At 46.2% G+C, this 24,843-nt stretch overlaps 1 protein-coding gene across 1 annotated transcript; it reads left to right on the top strand.

Moving 5' to 3' along the window:
- Positions 1–4: 4 nt before the first annotated feature.
- DPP7 (dipeptidyl peptidase 7) lies at positions 5–24,843 on the top strand. Its single transcript, XM_050981104.1, has 13 exons — positions 5–157; positions 462–575; positions 4,010–4,149; positions 4,869–5,032; positions 10,603–10,738; positions 14,056–14,137; positions 18,254–18,420; positions 19,533–19,593; positions 21,369–21,487; positions 21,570–21,726; positions 22,043–22,107; positions 22,920–22,990; positions 24,023–24,843. Exons 1-13 carry the CDS (start codon positions 76–78, stop codon positions 24,156–24,158), a joined length of 1,494 nt encoding a protein of 497 aa, XP_050837061.1. The 5' UTR covers positions 5–75; the 3' UTR covers positions 24,159–24,843.

Raw genomic sequence — 24,843 nt, 5'->3', positions numbered from 1 at the left:
TGATCCCGAAGTGGTGGCTCATGTGACCGGTGCCTGCGCGGCGGCGTTCGCTGCGTGTGCAGGCGGAGTGGCTGCATGGAGTCGGTGCTGCTCCTGCTGCTCCTCCTCCCCCCTCTCCCGCCCCTCCCGCCGCTGCCATCCGCCCGCGCCGCTCCCGGTGGGTGTTTCGGGCCGTACCCTTCTGCCTGTCACCCGTGCTCCTCGGGCCGGACCCCGCTTCCTGACCTCCTCCTTCCTCGGCCAGAGCCCTGGCCCTCCCATGGACGGGACCCTCTACTAGCTTTTCCAGGCCCTGGGCAGGACTCCGAACTAACCTCGCTGGGCCGGAGCCGTCAGTCAGCCTGGGGAGCACTGGGAGGGCGCTCCGAGCTCCCCGGGTCGCAGTTCCCAGGCGGGATTGTGCCGTACTGGGTGACAGCGCCTATTGTCCGTTTCCCCTGTGTTGATGATGCCCCCTCCAGCTGCCCGGGTCGTGTGGCCCGGCCTGGAGGAGCGATTCTTTCCGCAGGTGCGGGACCACTTCAGCTTCGAGACCTGCGGCAACGAGACCTTCCCGCAGCGGTACCTGGTGTCGGGTAGGTCCCATGGGTGCTGTGGCTTCGGGCTGGATTAGTTTCTGCTTAAGATTTAACTGCCTCTGTTCCGATGTAAAGCAGGAGCTAGAGTACTGGGCATCCAAGAATCAGTGTTAGCCACGGGCCAACCCTGTACGAGCCAGGCATTCCCCAGCATTGTCTATATCCTCCTTTCCTTTTCATCCACTTTTTACAGAGGCATGTACTTACAGAGCAAGGGGGCCTGGCTTTAAATTGAGAGTAGGCTTAGACTGCACATTAGAAAGGAATTCTTCCCTGTGAGGGTGGGGGAGGCCCTGGCACAGGTTACATAGAGGAGCTGTGGCTACCCCATCCCTAGAGGTGGCCAAGGCCAGGTTGGACAGGGTTTGGAGCACCCTGGGGTAGTGGAAGGTGTTCCTGCCCATGGTAGAGGGGTGGAACTGGATGAGCTTTAAGGTCCTTTCCAGCACAAACCAGTCTGGAATTCACTCCTTGCTTTCTCTTCTGGCTGTGTGGTGCAGAGTGGATTGTGGGGACTGACCTCTCTGGAGCAAGAGTAGACTAGAAGAAGGAACTGTGTTAGGCTTGCACTGAAGCTGGCGCTCTGTGTGTGTCTTCAGTTGATGCCAGCATCTCTTACAAGTGCATGTAATTGAGTGTTCTGAATGTGTCAGGAAAAACAAATAGTGACTGAAATGTTGCACTCTGTACTGATCATTTTTAGGAGTAAAGGTAACTCCTCTTTCGTCAGCGGTTTGCATTATTTAAAATCATGCAACTGTAGATAGCTTAATCCATGCGAAACAATGAGCACTGCCAGCAAGGAGCCAGCTGTGTCTCACTTTTGGGTCACTGACAGTAAAAGAGAAAAGGCCTTTTTAAACAACATGTGACTAAAAATACAATAATTTCCATAACCAGTGTCACATGTTTTTCTGCCCAGTTTCATGCCCACCTGCTGCTGCCTCCCAGCTGCATTGGGGTCTTCAGATGCTCTGGCTCACCTTCATACTGCCTGTTGCTCTGCACCTTGTTCAGCACCTGTGCCAAGTTGTGTGTTTCACCAGGCATGAATTCATGGATCAGTTCAACCCAAAGATAAGGACACACCCCTGAATTTTGAGAGCATACCCAAGGCTGCGATTTCACTAATTAGGTGGCTCTTTTTGAACAGAATGTTGGACTTACATGGTTTAAAGCATTGCGCAACTTCTGTTTGTTTTCTTTTAAAGCGTTATGTTTTATCTGTGAGTCCTGGGCAGATCTGAATAAGATTTGTGAGAAGTAAAATATTATCAGTGCAGTTCTGCTGGTTTATAGAGAGTTTCTTACTCAAAATTCCTGTGATTCCATTTCCCTCTACTGTTTTTTTGTACAATATGAGACTTTTCAGATTATCAGCAAGAAAACAAAAACTAATTTCACAACAGGGAATCTGATACTCTTGAGTTTAGCTAGCAATTCCCCAGGATTTTAATCAAAAAATAGCTACCTTTCTAAGGAGCCCATCTGGTTTTGTTTTGGCTCCTGTGATGGTTGTTTACTCCAGGAGCCATGAAGCACATGAGGAGGAGAGCCAGAGGAAAGAGAACACTGAGCACTCCGGTTACCTACCCAATATCCAAAGCAAAGCAAATGCATCATAGTCAGTTGGCCTCTTTTTTAATGAAGAGGAGCAGTTTCAGTAATGAGAGGTTTCAAATCCCATTTCAAGCCAAATCTGGCTTTGTCAATTCTGTGCTGAGAATGCCAAGAATTAAATTTGGGTCTCTCTGTTCGTGGAAACAGCCTCATGTGACTGCAACATCCATGGGACAACTGCTGTGCAAGGTCTCTTTGGATGATGTGTTGAAATCAACACTTAACTGATAGTCTGAGGTTTGTCATTGAAGAAGACTATTTATTATCCCTCCTAATTTCTGTGCAGTTTATCACTAAGCTAAAATCAAATGTTTGTTAAAATCAGCAAGCATTAGAGAGCAACTGTTTGTTAGATAAGCCAGTGTTAGCATCACAGCTCAGCTTGTCCTGCCAGACTCAATTTGCCTTCAGTTATAAAGTGATCTGAGGATGAAGCACATCATCTTCATATATCGTAATAAAAACACACACACACATATGCATGTGTGTTACATATATAACATATATCAGCATATCCTGGGCTTCTCCCCACAGAGTGGGCAGCAGGTGTGAGGGGGGATTCTGTCCCTCTGCTCAGGTAGAGGGAGGCAGTTCTACCAGGACCTCACTGGTAGAACTGCCTCCAGGCCCAGGGACCTCAACACAATAAGGATGTGGAGCTGCTGGAGTGAGTCCAGAGGAAGCCCCAGCGATGATCTGAGAGCTAGTATAGCAGAGCATCTCACCCTTTCTGTCGTTTGTTAGCCAGTCACATAACTCAAACAGGACAAACTGTGTTATTGTGAGTTTTTTGGGCCCATAGGTTAACACTAATCTGGTATTTCCCAACTGCCAATAGATACCTTACTGTTGACATGAGATCTGACAAGATAAGCTGGATTTTGACTGACTGATAGCCATTCACTTTATAACTATAAAAGCCGCCCCAAACTTTCAGAAAGCAGAAATCTGCTGTAGATTCTGCTTCACAAAGCAGAAATCTGCTAAAATATGTCTTTGGAGACAGGTTGGGAGAGTGGGTTTGTTCAGCCTGGAGAAGAAAAGGCTCTGGGCAAACCTTATTGTGGCCTTCCAGTACTTACAAAACATTTGTGAAAAAACAGGGGGGGTAGCTTTTTACCAAATCCAGTAGTGATAGGACAAGGGGCAATGGTTTGCAGTTGACAGATGGTGAATTTGGATTAGACATAAGGAAGACATTCTTCCTTGTGAGAGTGGGGAGGCCCTGGCACAGGCTGCCCAGAGAAGTTGTGGCTTCCCCATCCCTGGAAATGTTCAAGGCCAGATTGCACAGGGCTTGGAGCAGCCTAGTCTAGTTGGAGGTGTCTCTGCCTGTGGCAGGGGGCTTGAACTGGATGGTCTTTGATGGTCCCCCCCAACTCAAACCATCCTGTGATATGTAATTTACAACTTTATACCTCACAGCAGGATTATCAGAAAGATGCAGGCAATTCCCTAATGTCAGTTTTGTGTGAAAATTTAGCTGTGCAAATGTTTTGGAGTGAGTTGGGCTAAAAAGGGTATATAAATGGGAAATCACTCTTTTGGGGGTAGTGATCTTATGAAAGCTCTTATTTACCCCCTCCCAAATGAGAGATTTCTGGATTCTGGCCTTTCTAACCCTTTGCATCCCAGATCAGGTCTCAGGAATCAGCCTGTTCACAGAGTTCTTCCTTGTTAAGCTCCTGCCCAAAATCAAAAATTGACTCATTTCATGCACATATTCTTTCTTATGTTTTGGGGGGTATTATGTGGTTTTTGTGGGTTTTGGGGTATTTTTATTTTTAATTTCTTTCTTTCAATTGCCTCAGCAAAGTTCTGGAAGAAAGGATTTGGGCCCATCTTTTTCTATACTGGCAATGAAGGTGACATCTGGACTTTTGCTCAGAACTCTGACTTCATATTTGAATTAGCAGAGGAACAGCAAGCACTTGTCATTTTTGCTGAACATGTGAGTATTTTAGTCATTATGCATTCTTTAGAGTCCTCTTCTGTTCAGTGTTACCAAATTCAGCTTTCTGCAGGTCCGGAATAGTGGTACCATTTCTTCCTGTGGAGCTGAGTCAGACCTGCTATAAGCTTTCTCCCCATAACAGCAGATCTTCTTTTTGTAATCGTGGCTTTTGAGTAATTTTTTACTATACCTCCCAGCACTTCAGGATACATACTGCTGTTTCAGTACAGCCTATGCCATGAATGATTTGCTTTTGTAAGCAGTTTCTACAGGCCTTAAACTCCATGTTGGAGTAGAGAGATACTTTGTTTGGATAATATTTAATCTCTCTACCCTGCAAAGTCCCAAGCCAACCTTTCCCACACTATTAAATCTACTGTTATTTTAGGCATGAAGAGATTATCCTGTTTCCTTCTGTAGCTGGGAATTTCAGGAGAGAAATTTCTGCTACATGCTGAGAACCCACTTGGCACCCACTGAAGCAGCTGAAGCAGCATTACTGAAATAGTAATGTCCTGGCCATCCATTCCATGATCTCTCCTGAAAGTGTCTGTGTATGAGGTGCAGGAGACAAGGCACTTCCTCAGTTATGGACAAGTTAGAGAATGTCTCATACTCTGTTATCTCTTTGTATTAGTGCACACTTAGCCCAGTTCTGTGGTGAAAGTAGAGAAGACCCATAGGAGCATTGCCATAGTGTATCTCTTTTGTTTCAGAGGTACTATGGGAAGTCTCTTCCCTTTGCACTTGAGTCAACGCAGTTGAAGAAGACTGCTCTGCTCACTGTGGAACAAGCCCTTGCTGACTATGCAGTGCTCATTACTGAGCTTAAGCAGCAGTTTGGTGCTGCAGACTGCCCTGTTATCGCTTTCGGAGGCAGGTAAGTGTTATGTGGACTCCTTCCCTTCTCTGCATCCTTTTCCAGCCAAAGTTATGCTGCTGTAGATCTCTTTTACTCTCAAGAAAGTTCTCAAGGTAGAGCTTTAAGCTATCCTTTTGAGAGCAGATGTGCCTTTGTGTCAGCTCCCATGAGCTCATCACCACGTCCCTCTCTCCTTTCCCATCAGGAATTAGTCTCCATTTGTGGTTGCTTTGGAGAAGCACCCCTGACTGGATGTTTCTAAGCTTCTTCGATGTCTGAATCATCCAAAGCTGCAGAAAAAAAATAGCTTGGAAAGGGTAAAGGGAAAATAGCAGCCTTGCCAGTCATCAGCAATATGATGGTGTGCCAAAACCTGAGGAAACAAGCACTAATGGGGTCCCTCAGTCTGTTTTCAGGATGTGTTGGCTACAATGAACCTCACCTGAAATGTTTCTACACTAATGCGCACAGCATAAGGAACAAACAAGAGATGCTCAAAGCTTAGGCCCAAGCCCAGAAATTTGGCACTGATAGCAGAAGTCTGGTAGGACAAGTCCTGTGGCTGGAGTGCCCTGCTGGGTGGTTACAGGCTCTTCAGGAGGGATGGCAGAAGAGGTGAGGCAATGGCATGGTATGTAGTGGAAGGGATAGAATGTCTGGAGCTCAAAGTTGGCAACGACACAGTTTAAAGCCCCTGGGTAAGAATTAAAGGACAAATAAATAATGCAGATGTCACTGTGGGAGTCTACTTTGGATCTCCCAGACAGGATGATGACGCAAACAAATTATTCTTTGAGGAACTAAGGATGCTTTCAAATCAACTTCCCTTGTCCTTATGGGGGACTTCAGCTTGCCAGAAATCAGCTGGGAGAATCACACAGTACAATTTAGGCCAGAAGATTCCCTGAAAAACCCAGATGACAACTTTATGGCACAGTTCTTAAAGGAAGGATACCCTTCTTGATCTACTGCTTGTCAACAGAGAGGATTTTGTGAGCAAAGTGGGCGTTGGCGTTCTGGCCACTGCAACCATGAAGCCATTGAGTTTAAAATCTTTTTTGACAGGAGGAAAAGTGCCAGCAAAACCTCAACTCTGGCCATGAGGAGAGACTTCGGCAGACTTCAGGCTGCTCAGGGAATTATTGAGTAAAGTCCCTTGGGAAAATGTTTTTGTAGGTGATGGGGTCCATCTGTGTTGGTTACTTTTTAAATATCACCTGTTAAAGGCAAAGGAGTAGCAATTCCCAAATGTTGAAAGTCAGGCAGGTGAGGCAGAAGGCCGGCTTGGCTGAACAGGAATCTTGTCTTGGAAATAAGATGAAAAAGGAGTTTGTATGGCCAGTGGAAGCAAGGTCAGGTGGCATGAGAAGAATACAGAGACACTGCTCCCCACTAGAGGGAGAAAATTCATGTGATTAAGGCTTAATTTGAGTTGAAACTGCCAGGGACAGAAACAAGGCAGAGGTCTTTATTGCATTCTTTGCCTTTGTCTTCACCATGGTTGACAGACCAAAAGGTCCCCAGTGTCTTGAGCTGGAGGACCATGAATGCAAGAATCAGCTCCCCATTGACCCTGAACATGTGCAGGATCTGCTGCTCCATCTGGATCCCTACAAATCTGTGAGGTCTGTTGGGATTCATCCAAGAATCCTCTAAGAGCTGCTGATGTCATTGCAAAACCTGTCTTGATGATTTTTGAGCAAGCTTGGGAATCCAGAGAGGTCCTAGCTGACTGGAAGCTGGAAAACATTGTCCCAATTTTCAAGAAGGATAGGAAGGAGGACCCTGCAAAATACAGGCCTGCCAGTTTCACTTCAGTGCTGGTAAAACCTGGAAAGATCATGGTAAATATTCTGGGAGATATTGAAAAACCACCTGGACAGCAATGCAGTCATTGGTCACAGATAGCTTCAGGAGGGGAAAGTCCTGCATGTTGAAACTGATTTCTTTCTATGATGGGGTAACCCACCTGGTTGATCTAGAAGAGCCAGTAAATGTCATTATTTTTGACTTCAGCAAACCTTTTGATGCTATGTCTTCCAAAGATTTTTCTGGGCAAAATGTCCAGCATATTATGGGTGAGCAACTGGCTCGCTGGTTGGCACAAAGAGTCACAGTGTCTGGGGTAACACCAGGCTGCTATCCAGTCACTAGTGGGATTCTGCAGGGCTCCATTCTCAGCCCTGTTCTCTTCTACCTCTTTATTAACGACCTGGATGCAGGACTTGAAGGAATACTAAGTCAGTTTGCCAACAGCACTAAACTGGGAAGAGCCGTTGACTCCCTTGAAGGCAGCAAGGCCCTGCAGACAGACCTCAGTAAGTCAGAGAGATGGACAATCACCAATTGTATGAAGTTTCCCAAAGGCAAGTGCTTAGTTTTTCACCTAGGATGGGGCAACACTGGCTGTGTGTATGGAGTGGGTAATGAGAGGCTGAAGAGCAGCTGTGGGAAGGGACCTGGGGGTCCAATAGCATATGGGATGTGAGTCAGTATGGCAGCCAGGAGAGCCAACTGTGTCCTAGGTGGGGGCATCAGGCCCAGCACTACTGGCTGAGTCAGGATGGTAGTTATCCCACTGTGCTCTGCACTGGGATGGTGTCACCTTGTTTAGGGCACCACAATGTAAATATGTGAATACATTAAGCTATTAGAGAGTGTCCAAAGGAGGGCCGTGAAGATGGGGAAGGGTCTGAAGGGGAGGCCTTATAAGGAGTGACTAAGATCACTTGGTTTGTTGAGCCTGGAGGAAACTGAGGGAAAACCTCACTGCTGTCTTCAGTATCCTGGGGAGGGATAGCACTGATCTCTTCACTCATGACCAGTGACAGGACTCAAAGAAACAGCATGAATCTGTGTCAAGGGAGGTTTAGATTGGCTATCAAGAAAATGTTTTTCACCCAGAGAGTGTTTGAACACTGGAACAGGATCCCAGGGAAGTGGTCATACACCAAGCCTGTTTGAGTTTGAGAAGAGTGTGAACAGCACTCCCAGGCACAGAGTGGGATACTTGGAGTGTCCTGCATAGGGCCAGGAGTTAGGCTTAGTGATCATGATGGGTCTCTTTCAGCTCAGTATATTCTATAACTATGAAAATGAGAAATTCCTCCTGCAGGATCAGAACATTTTACATTGGAAACGCAGGAAACTAATAATTGATAAAATATTCTTTCAAGGGGCCACACAGCTTTTTATTAAACACAACTTCTTTAACAGCATCCAGCCATTTTCATTGTAGGGCTTTTCATAATTCTGCTCTGTGTAGAGGGTGATCTTGTCCCCCAATGAGTTGCAGCTGGACCAGTTGCTGAAGATTGGAGGCGGGCCTGATCTTGACAGGCCACACCTGTAACCAACAAGAACTAGTGATGTATAAGAGTAAGGAAAGAGGAGTGAGAGGAGTCAGATTACTACTGCAAGGACCTGGAACAGTCAGTGCGTAGAGAAGCTGTCTGTGAGGAACATCAAGAAGGTATGAAGCTCTGATAATACGAAATCCTTGCGCTATAACGATATTAGAACTTGTGCAATCTAAGACGACATCTCTGCTGCTCTTTGGTTCCTTGCAGCAGGCCTTTCCCAGAGTGCTCGCTGTGCTACAGCTGGGTGGATGTGATGTCCTTGTTTCTTGATGGATCTCCTTTCTTGTAGTAGAGGGGGGCTTCCCTCCAAAAGTCTTTGAGAAGTGCAGGGCTTTGAATTCAATTGCAGTGAGCTAAAAAGCATTTGGCATGATAGCTCGTTGTGGTGTGGTGACTGAACTTGATCTCCTGGAGGTTTATACTGTGATTATCAGGAGATAGAGTAGGAGGGCCCGCCCAGAAGCTGTCCTGGGATAGGAAGATGGGAGAGGGATTCAGCAAAACCTCCTAGCTGCATGTTAGACTGCAGCTCTCTGTGTGTAATGGAGGGCTCAGTCTGCAGCAGCCCTGAACACACTAAACCCAAGTGAAGAACACTGAAATATGGCAGTGCTGGAGAAGCACAGCATTTCCTGGGAGAGAAAAAGCAGACCACTTCTGGTGTTTATAACTGTGCTGAATTAACCTGAAATTGCTTGCAGCAGGTTTCAGGTAATGCTAGAGGAATACAGGGCTTTAATGCTAGAGGGATGCAAATTGCTTTACACGTGGGTATTGTGGGAACGGTATTTACTGAATCACTTGAGATGGTGCAGAGGGAGATTGAGTGCTTTTAAGCTTGGAGTTAGATCAGGTTTAATCTGTGTTTTGGGGTTGTCATTTGCCACCCCCAGTGGCCTCAGAGGAACTCTGCAACCATCAGGAAATTAATGACTTCTGTCAACCTGGGTCTATCTAGCAGCTTTTGATCCATTTGTAGATTGTCACCCTGGCACTGAAACTACCAAGGTAGCTTTGACTTTTCTTGTTGCATTTGTTAACCTTTCCCCTTCCCTGTATCTGTGCTGATCAACTACATAGCTATTATTTGGGGTGCCCAGGGAGGATAGCCTTCACTTTCCAGGAGTTGAGCCTGTTCTGCCTGTTCATGGACACCCTTTGCCAAAACCTTGGCAAAGTTCTGACTAGTTCTCACTAGTTCTTGTCATTCTGTATGCAAAATGTACAGTGTGTCTTCTCTCATTGAACAGTAAGTGCTTCACTCAAACCCTGCTTTGCTCTGCTGTGAAGCTATTGGGACATGCTCAGGATGGTGCAAAGTTAAATACTGAGGCAGGATTTACATTTGTCTACAGAAGCAAACTGAGCTGCTGTGTTCCCACCAAAGCTGGTGTGAGCATTTGGGGAAAGGCCAGTAAGAGCACTGTAAAATAATGAAGCCACAGGGGCTAAATTCTTAGCTAAACAGCTGGTCCCCTGTAGGGTTAAAGCTCCCCAGGCAAGTCTCAAGGCCGGATATCTCAGCCCTTCGGGAGCTGAGTGCCTAGCCCAGACTACCACACAGCCATGGCATCTTAGCAAGCTCAGTGATTGTCAGCTCTTAGTGATATCAGCTCTTTTATGGTTTCAGCTCTTAAGCTTGCTAGAGTCTCTGGCTGGCTGTGGCTTCTATGAAGGCAGATGAAGAGAGAGGAGAAGGCTGGCTTTCAGAATGTTCCACGATGATTTATTCTGAGGGTCTCGCGAAGGGTCCGAATGCAGCTCTTCTAACAAAATGGGCCAAGACAGCCCCTTTTATAGGGTTAGGGAGGATTGAAAACTGACCAATAGTAAGGGTTAGGGAAACTAGCCTATGGGGTCACAGAGAGGTAAGCAGGCCTGGAGGACCAGAGTGAGGACTTCTGGTTCAATTCCTATGACTCAGCAAATACCTATCTCTAAACATTTCTCCACGGAGCCGTAGCCGACCTTGTGCCTGCTACAGAGCACTGTGTGCTGGTCATTGACCATAACTGGATCAACATGAGGATGAGGCACAAAGCATCACATGTATCCATGAACATCATGCATATCATGGAGTATGTGTGAAAACATGAGGCATCACAGATATCCATGAGCTTATTGTTACCTTGGTTTAGGTGAGCCTATAAATGTTGGCCTGAACTTCTGAGTTATTACAGTATAAGTTGTCTGTAAAAGGAAATAACTCTTGTCTCTCTTTGGTAGCTATGGAGGAATGCTGAGCGCTTACCTGAGGATGAAATACCCTAATGTCGTGGCTGGAGCATTAGCTGCCAGTGCTCCTCTGCTGTCTGTGGCTGGGCTTGGAGACCCCACCCAGTTCTTCAGGGATGTCACAGCAGTAAGTAGCATCTCTTTTCAGGAGCCGTATTTTCTTCCTTTGGGAATGCTGTTTCTTTTTTCTTTTCTAGGTGTTTAAGTAGATATCTGTCTTCATGGCATCACTGCTAAGCAGGGAGTGCAATTAAATGGCAACCTGAAAGGAAAAGCAGTAGCTGCAGCATGGCTGAGCACAGCCTCTGCTTGGGCAGGTCAGGGTTCAAAGGTGCTGCTCCAAGAAGCACAACTCCATGCCAGTACCTTTAGTACCACAAAGAATTGACTTTCCTTTTTCTAGTGGCTTGACTGTATTACAGCCTGAAATTTTTCTCTTCTGCTTGGCTGAACCCCTTTTGGATAATTTATTTTTAAAATCCTCTCCCAAAATGCTGTACTGGTACCAATGATTCACAGCATCTCCTTAGTCCAGGGTGATTGCATTTCAGTGAAGAACTTGGAAATCTTCATTTCATGACTGAAAATGCGCAAGGTGTCTTGGGATCACTTAAACTAAAATTTAAATGTGGCTTTTGCAGTTTAAGGCTATGAAAAGTTGGTATAAGAACTGACTTTGATTTATCTTATAAGAAAAGAAGTGTACTAGCTGGTTGTATTGAAATCTTGTGATGGTGTCTGTTCTGCCTCTTTTTTGATATGAATTTCTAGATCTGGATGACACAGATGGCTTAGTATGAACTATCTTTGTTGTCCCTCAGTTGGGACTGAGGTCCGTGCCTGGTGCAGGAGCCAGTGAGCACACAGAGCTGAGACCTTTCATGCTTTTCTGCCTAGAATTATTGCTAGGCTATAGTTCATTAAGCTGGCACCTCTTTTTGGGGCATTTGCAGGCTTTTATGCAAGTTACAACAAAGATGTTGTACAGAACTTGATCACTGGTCAACTTAACTAGTGCTTTTCTGCACATGCTCCAGTCAGTCTCAGTTCACTATACCAGGGTGGTCTGACATTAGCATATGAGATGTCTCAGGGGTGATTTTTACCTTGCTGCTTAGTCTTAGGTTACCTTTGGGCCACCTTAGCATTCTTCTCCCTATCCCTCTGGTCTGGAGGTGATTCATCTTTGTTGACACATTTTTGTCATTCTTGTGTTACTTTGCTGTTATTCTCTACTTCAAGGACCACACCTGTGTATGAAATTTGTGGTCTCTTTATTCTTATTTACATACATGAACAACTTGTTTCTATGCAGAGACTTACAAACCAGATAGCTTTACCAGTAAGTATAAAGAAGAGACTATTATATTAAAATAAAAACATTTGAAATTCCTAAGTGCATAAAAGAATAATAGACATCTTGTCTTAGAGTTACACATTTTCTAGCAAGAAATGTAATACCATTTTGTGTGGAAAAATTCACAGCACCAGAGGTTTATGTCCAAAAAGAAGACGGAGGAGTCCTGTAATTTTATTCTAATAAAGGGAGAGTCCATGAAGCATTTCCCATGGGGTCTTTCAAAAGGTTGGGGGATGCAGCCCCCTTTCTATCCTAATTTCCTGGGCACATCACCCTCTTCCTTTCCCCATTGGCTGAGGTACTTGGAAGGTACAGACTTCCTGAATCACCTACTCTGTGTCCCCCTTTTCTGTGCACCCCTACTTTTTTTTTTTTCTTTTATATAGAAAAACACTATTCATAATTCTATTAAGCCTTTGTTCTTTTAATCCAAGTTCAGGAATTTAATATGGCCTTGGTTGAGCAATGGTCCATGTCAATTAGTAACATTTTCTAGAACTGGTAGTTTCTTCTGTTACTTCTCTAAGTCCCTGTTCCTATCTACAAGCAGATTCACAGTCTGTTTGTAAAGACACATTCATCTTATTCCTTTCAATTTAGTCAGCTAACACTGCCCTGCAGTGGGAATTTCCTTTTAGCATCCTTGTCTTGCTTCAGCTGTAAATATGCTGGGAGTCATTACACACCCTCAAACTTAGGGTGTGAAAAAAATCTTCCCAACTAATTTAAAAATCTTTTCATGTGAAAAAAAAACTTTCCAACTAATTTAAAAATCTATTTTCTCTGCATTAGTAAGCCAAGTTCTGGGCTGAGCTCTTAAGCAAGCACTATGTAGTTTCAAAGTACTCCCTTCCATCTTCAGTGTGGAGGTTGCTCTGATTTGCAGTTTATGCATCTGAAATCTGATTGTTCTTCTTGCTGAGAACACCCATGAGAGCTGTTAATCCCAATGAAGGCACATGGAATGACTGCAATTCCTCCTGCCTCTGCTAAGCTGAACTGTTTCTGATCCTCATGTCAGGCAGTGCTTGGCAGCAGCCCAGCAGTACCTAGAGGAGAGCTCAGCCATCACAGCAGCCAGAGCAGACCTGCTGACCTCTGTCCCAGGCCAAACTATTCCCACACTCCAGTTAGAGCCATTAGCAGGTGAACATCAGTAAACACATCCAGAAAGATTTTTGGAACTCCTAAAGGGATGCCCAGATAAACTGTGGAAAACTCCAAAATTATTTATTTAAATATCTGACAAAGGCAGAATTAGGAAGAAAAGAAAGGTGCCAAATCTATTTTTTAATTGAGGGTGGGTCTTTATAAGAAAAATGCCTAGCTAGTGATTTGTGGTTACTTACCTTGTTCTAGCAGGGTAAAGAGACCTCAGGAGAACCCTAATAATTCTTCTTGTTACAAAACACTGGTTGCCAGCAGATCTAATCTGCCTTAGAGCTTGAGAGAAGAGAAAGAACTTGAGTTCTTAGGGCCTTCAATCACAGAAACAACTTCATCCACCATAACCAGTCACAGCTCTTCAAACCTAACTTAAAGTGCTTTTTCAGGATCAGTAATGGTTTTCCTAAGAAAAAGGACATGGTCATTTGGCAGGTCACTAGCAGGCTTAAGAAGAAAAGCAGATCTTGCTCTTTCAATGCATAACTGATTTCTCCTATGGCTCCTTCTCACAGGCAAAGTGCAGTTTCAAGGACTCTGCTCTGCATTTAAAAACAACAAAACCTTTATGACCCTTGCAGCTTGCCCCTCTCTCCTGAGGCATGCTTCATATTCTCTTGCTGCTTCACATTCACCTTGATGCTCCATGAAGGGCAGAGTGTTCTGCCTGACACATCATCCCAGACCTGGTGACACAGCTGCTGCTGGGCCTGAGCTGTCCAGTGTTGGCTTCTGCAGAGATTCTATGAAAGACAAGGCAGAAGCACTGGTGTCGCTGCTCCTGGAAATGTAAATGAGGTGCTGAGCAGCAGGCCAATAACCCCTGTCATCTTCTGATCTTTCTGGCAGTTCTTTGTGTTGCAGCCTCTTGAGTATCTCCTGTGGCAAACTGTCATCTCATATCTTTTCTGTCCCTTCAGGATTTTCAGAAGTCCAGCCTAGGCTGTGACACAGCTGTCCGTAAAGCCTTCCAGCAGATCAAGGACCTGTGCCTGAGTGGAGGTAAGAAGGGAGCACTGCAGATGGCTTCCAAGGGCAGTCAGCATTCTCAGACATGGGGGGGAAAATGTTGATACAGCTTTACCTCAGCTAGTTGTTCAGATAAATCAGAGCGTATGGCCATGTCTTCCTCTTTCTGCTTGTACAATTTATATTTTTCTTTAATTAACAGTTTCAGTTAGCATTAAAATTGGTAACCAATACTGGAACATAAGTATGGTGTTACATTTTATTTAAATGGTATGCTCTGTCTCACCCCTCAAAAATGTACCATTTATTCCAAGCCTGTGATCCTCCCCTGCAGTATCGTGTATCTGTAATCCCATTGGCCAAAGTTTTATTCCCTGCCCACTTTGAATCTCCCTGTTAAGCTGTGCAAGGGAGACCAGGCTCTCTTATGACCCTTTTCTCCATAGGCTCTTCCCTTCCCTATGCGTGTGGTGCCCGTACCCTGAGCGCTCACTGGGCTTTCTTCCCCTGCCCACTCCCCTCCCACCACCCCACTGCCCTGTCTCTCCTTGCAGTAGACCAGTCATCGCTTGCACTGTTGTCCTTGTCCCTAGAGTGGATGTAGGTTGCTAAATACCACCCAGTGCAGCAGGAGCAGATGCAAGAGACCTTAAATAACAAAAAAAAAAAAATACTTGAAGTGCTCTAGCTTGTAAGGTGCCACTGGCCGGCCAGCAGACGCAGAGAGAGGAGAAGGTAGTCGTGGTGTTCCACAGCGATGTCTTCATTGGGGAGTCTGTGAAGGGTTCCAGCGACAGCTCTTCTATCCAGAATGGGCTAAAACAGCCCACCATATAGGGTAAGGGGGGGATCAGAAATTGTCCAATAGCAGGGGTTAAGGAGAAGTGACCTATGGGGTTACAGAGAGATAAGCTGGGGTCCAAAAGGCGGAAGAGAGGGGCTTCTTGCTATTTCACTGTGACTTGGCATTTCCTGTCTTTAAGCTTCTGCCCTCCACAGGGCCCTAGCAGGCCCTGTGCCTGCTACAATGGGGAGCCAGGGACTCTGCGAAAGAAAAACCCTTTCAGGGTACCCTGCGCCTTCAAGCAGTTTGCTCCCAGTAAACTACCCAAAATAAGGAAAAAAGGGGTATGGATTTCAGAGAAGGATATTATCCAGCTCTTGGAATAACAGGGGAAGGATATCATAAAGTAGAATTTTCAATTCAATGACATATACAAGGCTGTTAAAACTGGTATTACAAAATTACTTTAGCTTTGGGTTTTGGTTTTGTAGCTTCTCCAATTCCAGCTCCTACCCTGTGGGATTTGGAAGGCAGAAGGTGGGAACTAGGAGTTGGAGGGGGCGTTCGTTCATGAGAGACAGGGAAGGGGTGGAGTAAAAGCGGGAAGAAAGGGATTTTCGAGAGGAGAAGATGGTGCTGTGTCATGTGGCTGGAACAATCTTTGGTCACATGTGGTCACGGCTATGTTGGATCTCTGGGCCATGCAGCAACAGCACACATGGTGGAGCCATGTTGAGGCTTAGCCGTGTGGTTGCTGTGCCAGGCTTAGCAGGACGGAGTGGATTCCCAGGGATTTGTTTAGGGGAGGGTGGGTTAGGGATGGAATTAGGGAGAAGGTACAGTGAGGGTGGGAGAGAATAAGACTGAGAAAGGAGGTTACAGAACTGACAAAAGCAGTTTTGGGGGATGTGGGGCAGACACCCCCGCGGAAGCTGGTGGGCTTTAGTGCCTTCTTTCACTGCTGCTGTGGTCCAGGGTACCAGCTGCTTGGGCTTGGTGCTCTGCACGGCCCGTCCGCTCTGCGGGGCCTTCTCCCACTGCCTCCGGGCAGAGGGCAGCAGGCTCGGTCCCGCCGCCACAGCGATGGTGCTGTGAGCGGCAGGCCGGATGCACTCCGCGTGGCTTCTCTGGGTGCTGGGGCCACGCTGGCTAGTGGTGGTGGGATGACGGCGTGGTCTCTCGTGGAGCCTCTGCCCAGTGGTGGCGGGGCCGGAGCTGCAGCCCGGCGTAGCCACCCCGCAGTGCCAAAGGGGGCGCTGAAGGGATATTCTTCGGGGTTCCGCGCTGTGCCGGTGGGGTGAGGAAGGTCCGTTTTTGTCTTCGTGTTGTCGGTGCTCAAGCCTCATGCTGGACGCCATTTGTTGCTGTTCGTTTGTGGTCCCTGGGGATTCCCCGGGGGGCCCCCCTAAGCCATATGTTCACTGGTAGCAGGAGGCAGGCAAGGAGACTCCACACAGGTTCTGAGGGTGCTAATTCGATGAGATTTTATTGGGAGCCCCACCCCCGGGAGCAGCATGGTTTCTGAAGGAGAAGGGGGAAAGGGGGAGGGAGGGGGAGAGAGGGAGAGTCTAGGGAGAAAAGAGCCAAAAAAGAGCCTGATTTCCATTGCACAGCTCAACAGGGAGATTCAAGGTGGGTGCAGAATAAGACTTTGGCCAGTGGGATTACAGATACATAATCCTTTAGGGGAGGATCACAGGCTTGGAATAAGTGGTACATTTTTGAAGGGTGAGACAGAGCATACCATTTAAATAAAATGTAACACCACACACAAGTAGTTCTGTGGAGCTTTGCACATTGTTAATGTGCAGAAAACCATTTTTCTGCACCAAAGTGCAAAACCACTTGCAGGTGAAAACCACTTGAATAGTATTTACAGTTAGTAAAGCCATATGTTTCACCAGATACTTGTCCTCAATATCCACACCATGAAGAGCTGTTCTGGTGGGTATGACAGCTGTGTGACTCAGCTTACTGGGCAAATCTGAGAAATATGTGGAGGGCAGTCTAGGTCCTGAAGCAATCATCCAAGTCCCTTCCATCTCCAGTCTTGGGCAGTTAGGATAGACTGGTGAAGACCTCTGCAATAGCTCCTAAGTAGGCTGGATCAGATGCCATGGACTGATGCAGCATCTCCTGGAAGCCATATGTAGTGTTGGGACAGATGTAGTGGCTTCTGGGTCTGTCTTGAACCTTGGTCTGTCATGCTGTGTGTCAGGAGCTGTGTGCCTCCCAGCTGCTGCTGGTCCTGGAACTGCCAGAGGAGCCCAGGGATCAAAACGCCATTTTAGCTTTGGGTCAAAGCAAGAAGAATGTTAACCAGTCAAGCCCTTCCAGCTCTGCCTGGGGCCATGCTTCCTGCAGCTGGGGGTAAGGTGGTCATATTTAAGGTTTCTGCCCTCAAGTGTGTATTTAGAGTCAGGTCCCAGGCCGTGGGTTTCCAAGCAAAAGCAGCCATGCTCTAGTGGTCAGCTGTAGAACAGGATGGGGACAGGATCTGTGACTCCAAGATATGGAGGATGAAAATGAAGGGAGCAGCTTTCTGCAGCAGAAAAACAAAGGTGTATGGGTACATCTTGAAGGAATGTCTTTCAAGATGTATTTCCTGACTCCAGCTGACCTCTGCATACCACTGATATTTGAAAGCATGTCTTGAGATCTTGAGAATCTTTGTGAGGACTGTTCTCATCTCACTGTTCTTTGTGAGGCAGTTCTTACTGCAGATGCACCCTCCTCCCAGAAAGCTGTACTTTATTTTCTTTTTTTTTTTTTTTTTTTTTTTTCCTGGGGGTGGTTATGGTGTTTGGTTTTTTGGGGGATTGGGTTTTTTGTTTTCTTTTTTAAAAAAAAAAAATTTAGTTGTTTTTTTTCTTCCCTCTGCCAGTTTTCCCACCTTTTGAATCTTATTGGGCTCTTTATGTTGTACCTTGCTGTCCTGCACAAGAGCTTGCCTGGGGAGCCTGCCTTGTGGGATGCAGCAGCCCAGCCAGGGAAAGGGCCTGTAGGCATGAGCGGGAGCAGCCATCAGGGCACGGGTGAGGACAGGCTGTACCAAGCAGCTCTGCTCACTGTTTCAGCTGGGACCAGTTCTGTCCTGGCAAGCGCTGATTGCTCCAGGCTCCCCAGGGAGCTCCATGAGGGGCAGAGCATGGGCTCTGGGCCACACAAGGTTGTGACACTGCTCAGGAAAGCTAAGTCTGACCGTTCTGTTCATGTGTGTAAATTTAGATGCAATGTGTCCTTTCCACTGAAAACCTCATCTTATGTTACAGCATCTTCTTACTCCTGAGTGAAACGAGATGCTGAAGCTTGGTATTACTTTCCTCTGTTGAAGTTTGTGTCTTCTATTTTCCTTTCTTTTGCAGCCTATGATGAGATCAGCAGCAAAATGGCCACATGCAATAAGATCTCTAACAAGGAGGATGTTTACCAGCTGTTTGGTTTTGCTAGAAATGCCTTCACCATGATGGCCATGATGGACTATCCATACAAAACCGACTTCATGGGTGACCTCCCTGCCAATCCAGTGAAGGTGAAGACATTGGTGTGAGTGGGTGACTGGAGGTTAGGACACTGTCAGGCAGACACCATTGGTGGTGGTCACAGGGTGACTAGTAGTGGTGGTTGTTGCAGCCCTTCCAGTCTGACAGTAAATCAACACAATTGAAACTTCTCTGTGATGGTGACTGCTGTGAGGTTTGCTGGAGTCACTCCTGTTCTGCTCTGCCTTTACCTTAGACACAAACACCTGTGCAAGCTTGTTGACTTCAGCTTTTAAATACTGAAAACTTGTAATTTTAAAAAAAGTAGTTCTGTTGTAGCCCATCTCAATGTGCTTTCAGAGATGTATTTTTCTTGGTGGGTAAGGATGAAGATGTGAAAATCAGGCCCTTTTGAAAGTATTGCCCAGGAAGCTGACATACCTCAGGTATAATGCAGAAAAAAACCTGCTGCTATGGGGGCTGGGAAACAAGTGAAGTTTCAAGAGAATCACAGATGGCAGAGTGTGGGAAAAGGGCCAGGTTCTCAAGGGTTTACAAAGACCTCTAAGACACCAGCTGCTTTTGAAAGGTACCTGCTTTGATCCCAGGTCACCAGAGGCTGTTGCAATTCTTGGTGTCTTCTGGTGTGTTGTCAAGCCCATGAGACTTCATTTGCCTCTGGCTTTGTGGCATTTAGGGTTCTTGTCCTACCAAACTGAGCAAGAGGTCTCACAGACTCTGCTGCACTGGAACTCTGGACATGCTGCCTCTGGCTCCACCGGGCATCCAGTTTCTTTCTAGGGTCTGTTTAATGACCTCTAAAATGGAAACAATTATTCTGCACATTTCCCCCAGTCCCTGAAAAGGGCATTAAAATATTCTGATTGTAGGAGGAACTGTTGTGTATCACTGTGGCTCCTCCACAGCTCCCTAACTTGGTAAAGGAACTGTCTGCCTTTGTCCTGTCTCCTTGCTTCTATGTATTTTGTTGCTACAGGGGAAGAAGCTGAAAACTTCCAGACCTGTTGCATTAGGCCTTTGGAAAGCTACTGAACCATAAAATATGTAAATAATAATTTTAATGAATCTTCCAGCTTAGCCCTTCCACAAAGCAACTGGTAACTGTTCTGTCTGCCATTCACCTGTAATGTGTCTTACCCAGGTTGGCTGTGAACAAATTATTGCCCATAAAGACCCAATTGAAGGTTTGGCTGCTCTTGTTGGTGAGTTAATATTATCAGTTTGATCTTTTATATACCACTACATGTTCTAGAAGCACCTATCAGTAGACCTGTCACATTGCTGTGTCAGGGAAGCTAGTATGACTCTGATCTCTCTCTGGGACATTTTGCCCCCTGCTGATTTTGTCTGTTGGGACGTCTCACAGTGGCCCATAGGCTCATTCTCTCACCTGTCCCAACTTATTCTTGTCATGTTTCTCAGGCATTGAAGCCCCATAGCCTGTTGTCTGTCCATGAGATGTGGACTCCTGCGATACTTAGTTCTTTTCTAGAAGTTTACCCATACTCTGGCTCCAGCAGTCATGGGCTCAGTGCACATTAACTGAAGTAACTTTTTTGGTCTCGTTGTTGAGAACAAGTCCTGTGGTCTTAATCCAGGGGCAAGGCAATCTTAAATACATCTTGTGTACACATATACATTTATCTGTGTGAGCACTTATTCTGTTCACCAGCAGTATTTGTAAGGAAATTATTAGAGATAGAATTCAAAGAACTTTTGAAGAGTTCCTCATAAAATCTCTCAAGTTGCTTATTAAAAACAAGTTTTACCTTGTTCATTACTCAAAAAACAGGTTCTGAGTGGCACCAAAAAAACAAAAAAAAAAAAGGAATTCTTACAGAATTAATGCAATTTAGTATGACTGGGAGACAATTTTTTTTTCCAAATGATGTTCGTGCTCCAAGTCAGAAATGTACCAATCCTTAATCGCTGCTAAAGCTATTTGGCTGGCAGCTAGAAGGTTTCTTAAAACACTGATATGTTGACAAACACTGTCAGATCTACTGAATGTATTCACATGCTACTTCTTCTGTGAGGAAGAGTGGGAGTCTTGTTTCTTTGAGATTAATAAGCCAAGGGTGGATTTCTTCCTCCCAGTTCTAGGGGAGCACCTCATGCCTCTCCCTGTCTCCCCAGCTGCATTCACTTGGTGGAGTTTACATACAAGAGGAATGATCCGCCAGAATTTTAGGCAGGGGACTGGCTTTCCTCCATACTTTTTCTACATTTTTTTCATCAGCCCACCTCCTGCCAGGTAGAGTGTAGTGCCATGGGCTGTGATGCTGAACTGGCAACAGGTGAATGGGGACAATGTGAATGGAGATACTGATTGCTTCCAGGGCAATAATACTCCGTCTCCTTAATGTGAATCCATTCCTCTACCTGCAGAGAACCTGACTAGCACTAACCCATCATATCATGTCTCAAGTGGTATTGCTGTCACATCAGGTTTGCTTGATTCATGATAAGGGAAACTAGTGTCCCAACATCTGTTTGAACATCATAGGGCTCAGAGTGCCAGAGTTTTGATCCAGATTTAGCAATCAGAGCCTCAAAAGAAATTGAATAAAATACCAGAATGGCATGGCTCGGAAGGAGTTCTCTTCTTGGGAAATAGTGGAGGAGTAAGCTGAGCAAGATGCCACAGGGACCTGCTCTGCTGGGCATAGCTGATACCCTGCCTGCTATCCAGGCTTTTAACCCATTACAAAGGAGATTGTCTAAACAGGACAATATTGCATCGAACTGGCGGCAGTAACCAAGTTCCTGTCATCTGAAGGAATTTGTCAGCCCCATGTAAAAGCTTTGCCATAAAGCTGGATTGTAACCTTGCACAGTTCCAGGCTCTGTGAGTTCTGCCCCATCCTTGCACACTCATGCAACCCTTGGCTTGGTTTTGGCCATGAAGTTTCATGTGGGAGATGGTGGGTGAAACAGCAGTTACTGACTGGTTTTGTGCTGTGTTCCCACCTGGCAGGGGTGTTCTACAACTCCTCTGGCTTGGCACAGTGTTATAACATATACCAGCTGTATCAGTCCTGTGCTGACCCCACGGGCTGTGGCATCGGCTCAGATGCAGAGGCTTGGGACTACCAGGTAAGAGGTTAGAGACCCCAGCAGGTTTCAGCTGCTGTCCTGTCTATGCCCCGGCCTATGACAGCTCTTGCACTTCTCTTAGGTTTGCACCGAGATCAACTTAACATTTAACAGTAACAATGTGACAGACATGTTCCCTGAGATGCCTTTCACAGAAGCTATGCGTGAGCAGTACTGTTGGAACAAGTGGCGTGTGAGGCCGCGAGCACACTGGCTGCGGACAAACTTTTGGGGGGAAGGTGAGTTGTGCTGATTGTTTGTTCCTTTGTGTTACCCTGTAGCTGTTTCCCTGTTTCCCTCTGTCCAGCTGAGCACCATGAAGACAGGCACCGCACACTAATGAATCCTGGCAGAAAGGCACAGCCTTGCGCTGACTTGAGCTAAACAGACCTTTCTGTATCTCTCTGGCAGAGAAGAGGAAAACATAAAAACTACCAGTAATTTCTTCAGTTATTTGATGTTTTCTGTTCTTGGTATGTTTGCTGCTGTAGCCAAACACATTTGGATAACTGGGCAGGAAGGAGACCTCTCAATTATGAACTCTTTGAATTTCAGACCTGAAAAGTGCAAGCAACATCATTTTTTCAAACGGAGACTTGGACCCATGGGCTGGAGGTGGGGTAAGCATGTGCATTCCTGTACCTTGAGCACAGAGCAGTCTTTGCAGGTGACATACTGCCCTCCCTCCCTTTCAGAGCAGCACTGGCAATTCAGTTTTAACCCGAGTTTCTGTGAGCAGCTGTTTGATGATGAGCCACTGAGGGCTCTCGGGACACTACACTGAGTAGCATCCATCAGCCAGGAATACTGATGGAACAAATGTGGCTTCACTGGTGCAGACATGGCAGGACCTTCCATACCCCACACTCAGGGTCTGAACCACAACCCGGTGTGTTTCTGTGTTCACACATGGTTTCAGTGATGCTGGCCACATGCTCCTGGCTCTTTCTAGTCCTAGCACACTTGGTGAGACCAGGTGGATGCTATGAGCAGTGACGCAAACTAGGAGATGCTTTGTCTTAGATTCACGAAAACCTCAGAGTGCTGTCAGTGTCCAGTCTAAATTTAAAAACCCAGGACTGGATTTTGTGTTAGTTGAACTCCTGATTGAATACAGCAGCTCAGTGTTTTAGGCTGGCTTGGGATCCCAGGAGGAACAGGCTGCTTAGGGTGCATGGGTCCAAAGGAGACCTAACTTCCAACTACCTGTACTGGAATCATCTGAAAGTTCCCACTTTGTGGAAAACATTCCCTTCATTTGGGACAGGTGATCTGCTTCATTCAGACTGTTAGCTGTGGATACCTGCCATACCAAGGATGTCTTCCCAGGCTTTTCCCCAGTCTTGCCCAGATCATGTTCCAGTTTTCAGAACTCATATCCAGTTCTTCCAGTAACTTGGTGAGAACTGATCTTTGCTCCTTCTCCTCCCAGATAAACAGCAGCATCAGCCCTTCACTGATTGCACTTACCATTAAAGGAGGTGCACATCACCTTGATCTCCGGTAAGTACCAAACTTTCCTTTGCCTGGCAAAATTCTGATTCCCTGGGTTTTTGATCTCAGCAAGCCCAAACAGCCAGGAGATAGTTTAGAATCACAGAATCATAGAGTTGTTGAGGTTGGAAAAGATCTCTAAGATGAACCCAACATCACCACCATGTTCACCACTAAACCATGTCCTCGAGTGTCACATCTTCAAGTTTTTTGAATGCTTCTGGGGATGGTAAATTCAACACTTCCCTGGGCAGTCTGTTCCATTACTTTACAACCCTTTCCAAGAGAAAAATTTCCCTATTCTCCAGTCTAAAGATCTCCTGGTTCAACTTAAGGCTGTTTCCTCTCGTCCTGTCCCTTGTTACCCAAGAGCAGAGCCTGACCCCCCACTGGGCTACAGTCTCCCATCAGGGAGTTGTAAAGAGTGAGATGGTTCCCCCTGAGCCTCTTTTTCTCCAGGTTGAGACCCCCAGCTCCCTCAGCCATTCCTGGTGCTCCAGACCTTTCCCCAGCTCCATCCCTTCCGGGTCTTATTTGGCAAAGGGGACCTAAAACCGACCTCTAGATTTAAAGTGTGGCCTCACCACCACCTAGCACAGGACTTCGTACCTAAAGAGGATGGGTACAAGGCTGTTGCGGCCCACTGTGGAAGAGTGATCTTCTTCCCCAGCAGAGGGCCTCCAGGGCTGCTGAGCTGTGCAAAACTTGCCACTCAGCTCACCTACTGTCATTAGATCATGTTCTTGCACAGGGGTTGGCACAAGTGTGAGACAGCCTGCAGCAATCAGTCACATGAAGTAGTCCAGTGCCATCTGGCACTAGCCATCTGCTTTTAGGCCTGGAGCAGAAAGGGCAGCAGCCAACAAGGGCAAGCTTGGGCCTGCTGCCCAACTGTACTGGGGATCAGACATTGCAACTTGGTTTCCAGGGCACACATGTGAAGCACAAACCAGTCAATCTCTGTCCTTAAAATCACAGATTCTGCCTCTGTCCAGTATTAGAGCAGTAACTGACACTGCTCTGCTTTCCTCTGCTTTTTAGGGGACACAACCCAGCTGACCCCCCATCAGTCACAGAGGTGCGCAAGCTTGAAGCCAGGATCATCAGCAGCTGGGTGAAATCTGCAGGCATGGAACAGGAGCAGCATGCAAGAGCTGCAACAGGCAGCCAGTCCTGAGCCCTTCCATCCCCACAGCCCCTGTGTGCAGCTACCACAGGACACAGCAGCCTGCTGTGCTGGTTCTACTGCGCTGGATGGGACACTATGCTCTCCTCTGCCATGATGGTGGGAACTCCCTTTTCCAAAGTGTCCCACTTACACCTCATTGAGCCTGAAAAGAAATACAAAAGGCCAAATCACTGACAGAGACAGAAGCCAAAACCACATTTTCTGGGTTCCATACTTGTCTGCTCAGAATGAGCACTGTTACAAAGGGCAGCAAAAAGCTTGCCTGGAAGGCCCAAGAACCATCACAGCCCTGAACAGGATGGTTGCATAAGGCACCTTCAGGTTGAAAATAAACTATTTTTAGAGTAAAAGGAAATACTAGAGGGTTAGTAGAAAAGCAGAGGTATAATTATGACTGACACAGGGTCATGGTGAGCTCCACTTGAGACCAGTTATCTTAGCCAGAGCTGTGAGTTGGGGCTGTTTTAGTTTTAACTTGTCAAAGAGATTCCAGTTGCTGAGATGATAATTTACACAAAGGAAGCTGGCATGCACTGCTGGCGCTCAAGGGTTGTGTATTGGTGACCAGTAAAGCACACTTCCACTGAGACATCTTCAGAGCTTTTTAAAATCAATTACAAGTATATTAAAGTCTGTGATATAAAAGTTTATTAAAGGGCGTGATAAAATTTCA

This window comes from Serinus canaria, chromosome 17 (assembly GCF_022539315.1).
Source record: "Serinus canaria isolate serCan28SL12 chromosome 17, serCan2020, whole genome shotgun sequence".
NCBI lineage: Eukaryota > Metazoa > Chordata > Aves > Passeriformes > Fringillidae > Serinus > Serinus canaria.
This window is presented reverse-complemented; position numbering and strand designations above follow the sequence as displayed.

Coding starts and splice junctions, on each gene's coding strand:
- DPP7 (XM_050981104.1), top strand. CDS start 76: ATGGAGTCGGTGCTGCTCCTGCTGCTCCTCCTCCCCCCTCTCCCGCCC. Junction 158..461: donor ATCCGCCCGCGCCGCTCCCG/GTGGGTGTTTCG, acceptor TGCCCCCTCCAG/CTGCCCGGGTCGTGTGGCCC. Junction 14,138..18,253: donor GGACCTGTGCCTGAGTGGAG/GTAAGAAGGGAG, acceptor TTTCTTTTGCAG/CCTATGATGAGATCAGCAGC.